Raw genomic sequence first — 7,858 nt, forward strand, 5'->3', positions numbered from 1 at the left:
TCCGTCTCATAGTAAATATTTTCCTGTAACTCCCGCATAAGATGGCCTGCTCTTTGTTAGTTATATATTAAATACCTTTGTGTACATATATGTTATATGTGATGTGAATATTTGTGGGTATCTTTGTTGCACCCCTGAATGTTGTAACCTGAACCCTGTCCCCAAATGATTTTCATATGATTTGCAAGAACTTTTCGGATTTTCCCAAACTTATAATTTTGTTCTACCTTGTTCTGTTTATGTACATAGATCCTGGTATAAAACTTCACTGTGTAGTGTTGCCTTAAAAACAGTGCCTCTTTTTGATGAACAAACAAATACATGAAGATATAGCTGAATGTTGTACTAATGTTGATTGCAAATGATAATGATAACGAACAACTTGATGGTGAAAAATTTCAATACAGGTGTTAATTGTGCTATTTAAATAGGCGTAGATAAATCTGGAAACTGATATTAACCTAATCGAACCCTAGTGAAATCCCGAGAGAGATAACCTCCACTAAGCAGCACGTAATGTACAAAAGGGCGTTTCAATTGGCATTGCATAAGGAAGGCTTACCCAGAAACCCATATATATACATGTATGTAGTCTAGTTAAAGAAAGATTAGATATTGATAGGAGTTAAATATATTTGACGCACTGTACAGTTGACTGTCTAGAAGACGTCCTACGGTCACAGGGACCACTCACAGCACGGAAATAATCGAGAAGGCGGGATCGTCCAGAGTGTAAATTCGTATTCGCTGTACCTTTAGGATAATACCTAGATAAAATGTTAAACCTACGCACTGTTGTAATGGGATTTATGTGGCACCCCACGAGCATCATGTAATAGTTATTCAAAGACTTGTGCTTGAACTCACTTAGAGAATATTGAGGCATAAATGTTCGGCTAAACTCTAGATAGGTCTGGGAGTGATATGCGGATATGCACAAAGATTAGGGAGCATTTCAGAGAGAGGGTCACCTACACAGAGTGTCCATCGATGTGTCTGTTCAAATAACCATATACAACTAAATCGTAACTCTAGGCTAAGGACAAGCAACCGTTTTGGTGAAAAACAAGAAAGTACATTATACATGAATATATATATGTGAAACTATATAATGAGAAACAAGTTTTATCCGTGCACTGAATATGAAAGGTTTTGGAAAAATTAACAAATTGTGGATTCAATATTTACCTATTAAGTTGGTGTTTTAAACAGAAAAAGAAAACGAGAACAAAACCGAACAAATGATAGTAGACAATTTTAAATAAAACCTTTTTGGCAACTGAATTTCCTGTCTTTTTTTCTACAATTTTATTGCAACTTTAGGCTTAATTCCGAATCATAAGTTCAAGTTATCGATTTTATAAACTAGTGAAATGCAATTGCGGTACACGAATTGGCCGGGATGATGCTCCCTTCACATGCCGTTGTAGGCGGGACCGCCGCCTCCCTCGGGCACCACCCAGTTGATGTTCTGCTTGGGGTCCTTGATATCACAGGTCTTGCAGTGGATGCAGTTCTGGGCGTTGATCTGCAGCTTCATGTTGCCGCCCTCCTCGTTGGGCACGTACTCGTACACGCCGGCCGGGCAGAACCGCTGCTCGGGTCCCTCGTACAGCGCCAGGTTGTGGTCCACCGGTACGCGGTCGTCCTTGAGCGTCAGATGGGCGGGCTGGTCGCCCTCGTGGTTCGTGCCGGTGAGTGCGACCGAGGAGAGCAGATCGAAGGAGATCTTGCCATCGGGCTTGGGGTAAACGATGGGCTGGCTGGAGCTGGCGGGCTGCAGGGACTCGTGGTCCTGAGGACCGTGCTTCAGGGTCCAGGGCTCCCGACCGCCCATGAAAATGGAGAAGCCGCTGAGCACAAGGCCGCCGTACAGACCCAGAGGATTGTGGAACGAGGGGTGGACATTGCGGACGCTGTACAGGTCCTTCCACACAAAGGAGTTCTTGATTCTGGAAGGGATTCATGTATTAGTAGCGAATCTTTTTTCTACTGAACTCCTAACTCACTTCTCCGCATAGCTGGTGGGCTCTACGCCTGCCGTGGATTGTGCGTCCGCATTGATGGCCTCCAAGGCGCTCTCCGCCGCCAGCATTCCGCTCTTCATCGCGTAGTGGGAGCCCTTGATGCGCGGCACATTCAGGAAGCCGGCACTGCAGCCCACCAGGCAGCCTCCCGGGAAGGAGAGCTTCTGCGGCAGACTCTGGAAGCCGCCCTCGTTGATGGCACGGGCTCCGTAGGCGATTCGCGTGGCGCCCTCGAAGACGTGCCGCACCTTGGGATGCGTCTTGAAGCGCTGGAACTCCTGGAAGGGACTGAGCCAGGGGTTCTTGTAGTTCAGACCCACCACAAAGCCCACTGCAATGGTGGGCGTGGGCTCGTTCAAGTGGTACAAGAAGGAGCCGCCGTAGGTGAAGCGGTCCAGAGGCCAGCCAATGGTGTGCTCCACCAAACCGGGTCTGAAAGAGGGGTTAACTTAAGTAGGAAGTGATTCTCTATTGCTCACTTTTATAGCCACTCACTGGTGCTTCTCGGGGGCAATCTCCCAGACCTCTTTTAGACCGATGCCATAGGCCTGCGGCTCGCTGCCCTCGTTCAGGCCGAACTTCTGCATGATCTGCTTGGTCAGGTGACCGCGGCAGCCCTCGGCGAAGATGGTGGTCTTGGCGTGCAGCTCCATGCCGCGGGCAAACGTGTCCTTCGGCGCCCCGCTCTTGGCAATGCCCACATCGTTGGTGGCGATGCCCTTGACACTGCCGTCCTCGTGGAAGAGCACCTCGGAGGCAGCGCAGCCGGGGTAGATCTCCACGCCCAGGGCCTCCGCCTGGTCGCCGAGCCACTTGACCAGGTGGCCCAGGCGCACCACATAGTTGCCGTGGTTGTCCATGGGCCAGCCCTTGAAGACGGGTATAGAGATGCGGCCGGAGCCGGTGAGGAAGGAGAAGGTGTCCCTGGTCACGGGTGTGTTGAGCGGAGCGCCCTGCTCCTGCCAGTCGGGGATGAGCTCGTTCAGCGAGATGGGGTCGATGACGGCACCGGATAGAATGTGCCCGCCCACTTCGGCTGACTTTTCCACCACGCAGACGCGGATTTCCTGCAAATCAGTAATGGGTTAGAATGGTTGGGATAAGATGGAGCTGCTGATCCTTCACCTGATCCTTCTCCGCCGCCAGTTGCTTGGCCCGAATGGCCGCTGACATGCCGGCGGGACCTCCGCCCACGATCACCAGGTCCACCTCCTCGACGCAGCGCTCCATGTCCACCTCTGTCCAGCGGTCATCCTTCTCGCGGGGATTCAGCGTGTAGTGGGTGGTGATCCTGGGATATTTGGCCACCTCCGAGATGCTTCGCACCAAGGTGGGTCTAAAGAGCCTCTGAACTGGATGGGGAAACGAAGATTGTATAATCAGTAAGGTTCAGAGGTTTAGAGGGGTGTCATTTGTGTGTCTGTTGGCATCTTTGCGGTTATGTAATCCCCCGAAATTTCCGTTCTGGGAACACTTACCTCTGTGCATTTTCAAAAGGGCCGACATTTTCCCTTCCCTTCTCAGCTAATATCGGTTTAACAGTGGGAAGAGTCCTAGAACTGCACTAAACTGTTCCTACAAACGTGTGTATGTATGTTGTTGTGTTTACTCTGATCCAAAACACAACACAAACAACAAGATCGGTGCAACAAGTTGGACTTTAGACCCGTCCAGCTGATGACGTAGCGCCGTCCAAAGTTCGTTGGCAATGTTTACTGTTCGTAAATGAGTTTTATTCCACTCGAGATTGCGAACTTGGAATCCAAATAAACTGATAAAACTGCAATATTAAAGCGGTTTGGATCCAACTCTCAAGTAGCGGTTTTTTTATGCTTACAGCTGGGCGATAAGAAGGAGTGGTACTAAAAATTACCACTTTTCGGGGACTCAAACCATCTTGGTAATCTAGTGGTGTCACAAACCTGTACTCAATTTCAGAGTTGCCAAGCATTCAAAAGACGTTATTATCCATAGTTTTTAAAATAAACGAAACAATCTGTGGCCTGCAATACAAAAAGAAGTATTGGGACTGTTGTTATCTATTGAACTAAATTTAAGGACATCCCGGTAAAAAATTCATGGTTAAGTGTGTAAGGATAGCAAACCGAACTGTGCAATTGAACTGAACCATATCAATTAGTTTTTTTATATTATTCCAAAATTAAGTTTGACTATTATTAAAAAAGCGTTGAAAAATTTCTTTTACATAGATAGATAGTTATTGATAAACAAAATAAAATTGCATTTTTACTCTTCCAAAATCTTTAAAAATGAGGGCGGCAGACACAATTCAAAGTCGCTTTGGCTATTGTGGGCGTCAGAGGGGGCATGTCATCTTGTTAAATCAATCTTGCGCTGCGCAGGAACCCCAATTAACCGAGATCTCAGCGTTTATACGGACGGACAGTCGGACATGATTAAAATACGGAAGTTATTTAGGTGGAAATTTGAAAAAAATAAAGTGCAGAAGCTCGTGTTTTGTGGTGCGATTCTAAATTAGTTTAGTTTGGAATAAAAAATTGATCTCGATCTACTTTTATAGACATTAAAAAATAGCAAAAGTGGATAAATAAAAAAATAAAACTAAAAAAGTTGAGTTTGAAAACCATTATTGAAACCATACCATATATTATTTATTTATGTACAAGACCCTCAAAAAAAATTCCGACTGAGGACCTGAGTTAACCAGAAGATACAGTTAAGCAATCTTTATTTGAAATTTTGGCAAAAGACTTTTTCCCACCGTTTCAATGCATTCAATATTACACTAGGTATGTTTTATAGATAAGATCTTTAAGCGTGGTGAATTTTTAATCCAGCCCATTTATTAAAAATTCATAGTTTAGGTATTTATCAGGGTTTAGTGTAGAGTTCGAAGTATACGTATATCAATTACGATTCGTGGGTACATTTGTCAGTATCTATTTACAAGGAGGCGTCCCGCAGGACCCGTTTACTGGCCGAAGAAGTGCTCCTGTTCTAAGCTGCCCTCGTCCGTGGAAATCGCCTGCTCGGCGCTCTTCGCCTGCTGATCCTGCAGCTCCTGTTTCTTGAACAGCTCCGTCATGGCCTTGTCCACGGGACTCCGCTCGCCAGGCTTGCCTTGATTGGACTTGGTTTGGTTGGACTCGGGCACTGCAGGCTTAACGCTCTTGCCAAAGCGAATGAAGTTTGAGTCCATCTTGCCGGAACGCACAAAGTCCTGCGGAGCCGAGCGGCCGAAGCGCATAAAGTTGTCCGGGCGACCGAAACGCATGAAATCCTGCTTGGGACTGCGGAGCTCCTCGTGCGGACTGCGCCCGAATCGCATGAAGTTGTCCGAGCGGCCGAACCGCATGAAGTCCTGCTTGGGATCCCGGCCAAACCTCATGAAATCCTGCTTGGGATCCCGACCAAACCGCATGAAATCCTGCTTCGGATCCCGGCCAAACCTCATGAAATCCTGCTTGGGATCCCGGCCGAACCTCATAAAGTCCTGTTTTGGATCCCTGCCATACCGATCCATGTTGGCCCGCTTCGCCACGCTCTCCACCTCCTCGGATCCCCCGTAGCTGCCCTCCAGAGGCAGTTGCTCTGCCTGCCTCTTGCCGAAGTGCATAAAGTTGTCCTGCAGGGACCTCCGCTTGGCCTCCAGCTCCGGATCGAACTTGTAGCGCGGCTTGCGGCCGTGCTTCTGGAAGTGCAGGACCACCGCGTTCTTGGCGTAGTCGATGCCGATCACGGAGATGGGGTGGCGGAACTCCAGCTCCGCCCTCTCGGTCTGATCGCTGCCGAAGAGTGCGTCTGCCAGGTCATTGTCCTGCGCAGGACTCACGGCCTCGGAGTCCGCATCCTGCAGAGAGTTGCCCCCGTAGCCGGGCGTCTCGATAATCTCGCTCTGGATGGCCGACTGCATCTGGTACAGGGCCAGCAGGAACATCAAGGCAATGCCCATCTGCAAGGAAAGGAGATATTAATTATGAGGCGGCGGCATCTCGCGTTATCTATTGCTACTTTTAATCACGTTAATGCCGTTCATTTTACTTAGGGCAACAGTAGCCAAGGCACAGGACTCGCCGACAAAGTGTCCTGCTAATTAACCATCACGATATTTATGGCCAGATCTGCTGGGCCAGCGCGTAAAAAGTTAACCAGCCGCATTAGGGCCACCGCAATGGCACAACAATGGGCGCCCACACCCACTCGGCCACCCACTCAGCCTCCCACATCGGCTCATAACCAGGTTTACAGGCATTAACACTTGTTCACGACGCCCGGGGAAGTGGGCGTCGGGAGGAAGTGCCAGGGGAGCCGGAGCAGCAGTTGATGTATGGTGTCCGGACGACGACACAGCAGCACCATTAGAGATGCAAATGATTATGGCTTTTGGATATGGTGACGGCTCTCTCCCACAGCCTGCGAGGAATGCTCAAGGCAAGCTGATCCGCTGAGTGCCGTGTCGCCACAATGGAGATGTGCCAGCTGCAACAGGTTGCAGGTTGTATGACGCAGGAGGCAGTAGGCCTCAGGTCTCTAGAACCGAATCACAAAGGCCAGCAGCAGAGCTTCAAAAGTGGTTCCATAACTATGATCATAACTTGCTATATTTAAAAAGTTCATCAAAAAATATTAAAAATACTTATACACGTAAAATTAATAGAAAAGGTTGCCAAAATTAAATCTTTAAAATTAAACAACTTTTTTGTCTGGTAAACATGTGTACTTTTAATCTCTTCAGTGAATTCTCTGTTCGCCGTTTTCACTTTTTTCCGTACTTTATTTTTAGAAGGCTAATCCTAATGGGCATAAACAAAGATTCGGGGTCACCAAACCCCTTAAAATTCCATATAAGAATTTGAATACTTTTTACAAACCCTAAAATCAGTAAAAAAATTTGCCAAAAATAAAGCTAGGAATAAATAATAATAAATTCTTCACAAGTACACTATACAAGTAAGGTAATGAATTCAAGAGTGCTGTTGTGGGTCACCTTTCCAATCATTTAGAAGCATACAAATATAAGTGAGCATTATTGATCATGGAATTGATAGATTGATATAGACATCGACATTTCGCAGCTCACTGATTAGTAACGAGTTCTACCGGTCATTTTAAAACGACAATACCATTTTTCACAATTTAAAGAAAATTCTACAATGTTTTTTATGAATGTTGCAACAAAGTAGCAGGAAGGAAAAACCAGCGGCAGCCAGGGGTTTTCCCAACCCGACAAGCAGTGGCCAATTAGCACTTCTGCGCCGCCGAAGTTTGAGTGCTCCGTTTGGAAAAAATTAAAAACTTGCCCAGACAACTCACGACAAAAACTTGACCTCCAAGCCGGCGATGATGAGCGGACTTCGCAACCGCGAGCATTAACATACTTTCAGCGGTACTCGCTTAATTCGATGTCGCGGCAATCAGAGCCGTATTCAGCTATTCCGGAGTGCGGAGAAGTTGGCCCAGACGAACCGTCTGAAGATTTGCATATGTACGCACTTTCGGGCCGTTTTAATGGCCAACTGCAGTTGCAGTTGCATTTACAGCCCGCCATTGCAACAGGTTGGGAAAACTCAAGGGTCCCATAAAGAGGAAACTAGTCAGGCGGCGTTTAATTTATGGGCTCCGACTGGATATGTTGCAATACCAGTGCTTCGGGCCAAGAGAAAATATGACAGACAGCCTCTCCAGAGGCAAGGAGTCAGCGAATTTGAAGTGGGTAGACAACAATTGCCAAATGTCTGATTGATTTGCGATGCCGAAATGTGCATTTAAAATTCATAAATGTGCCCTGTGCTGCCTTGTTTACTCTGCAGAGGATGGGGAGGATGATGAGGAGCAGCCACCTGCCAAAA

The 7,858-nt window shown here is 47.2% G+C and overlaps 2 protein-coding genes across 2 annotated transcripts; both read right to left on the reverse strand.

Annotated features, from left to right (window-relative positions):
- Positions 1–1,284: 1,284 nt before the first annotated feature.
- Positions 1,285–3,870, reverse strand: Etf-QO (electron transfer flavoprotein-ubiquinone oxidoreductase). Its single transcript, XM_017157030.3, has 5 exons — positions 3,506–3,870; positions 3,153–3,379; positions 2,523–3,094; positions 2,010–2,459; positions 1,285–1,952 (listed from the first exon to the last, which is right to left on the reverse strand). Exons 1-5 carry the CDS (start codon positions 3,531–3,533, stop codon positions 1,415–1,417), a joined length of 1,815 nt encoding a protein of 604 aa, XP_017012519.3. The 5' UTR covers positions 3,534–3,870; the 3' UTR covers positions 1,285–1,414.
- An 850-nt stretch (positions 3,871–4,720) lies between these two features.
- Positions 4,721–5,963, reverse strand: FMRFa (FMRFamide propeptide). Its single transcript, XM_017156992.3, has one exon. The coding sequence runs from the start codon at positions 5,959–5,961 to the stop codon at positions 4,981–4,983; it is 981 nt and encodes a 326-aa protein (XP_017012481.2). The 5' UTR covers positions 5,962–5,963; the 3' UTR covers positions 4,721–4,980.
- Positions 5,964–7,858: the final 1,895 nt, after the last annotated feature.

This window comes from Drosophila takahashii, chromosome 2R (assembly GCF_030179915.1).
Source record: "Drosophila takahashii strain IR98-3 E-12201 chromosome 2R, DtakHiC1v2, whole genome shotgun sequence".
In the NCBI taxonomy this organism is placed as follows: Eukaryota; Metazoa; Arthropoda; class Insecta; order Diptera; family Drosophilidae; genus Drosophila; species Drosophila takahashii.

Bases quoted from the DNA above. Each gene is read 5' to 3' on its own strand.
- Etf-QO (XM_017157030.3), bottom strand. From the start codon at position 3,533: ATGTCGGCCCTTTTGAAAATGCACAGAG. The intron at 3,095-3,152 runs GTGAAGGATCAG...ACTGATTTGCAG, and splicing joins TGGCGGCGGAGAAGGATCAG to GAAATCCGCGTCTGCGTGGT. The intron at 2,460-2,522 runs GTGAGTGGCTAT...CCCCTCTTTCAG, and splicing joins ATTGCCCCCGAGAAGCACCA to ACCCGGTTTGGTGGAGCACA.
- FMRFa (XM_017156992.3), bottom strand. From the start codon at position 5,961: ATGGGCATTGCCTTGATGTTCCTGCTGGCCCTGTACCAGATGCAGTCG.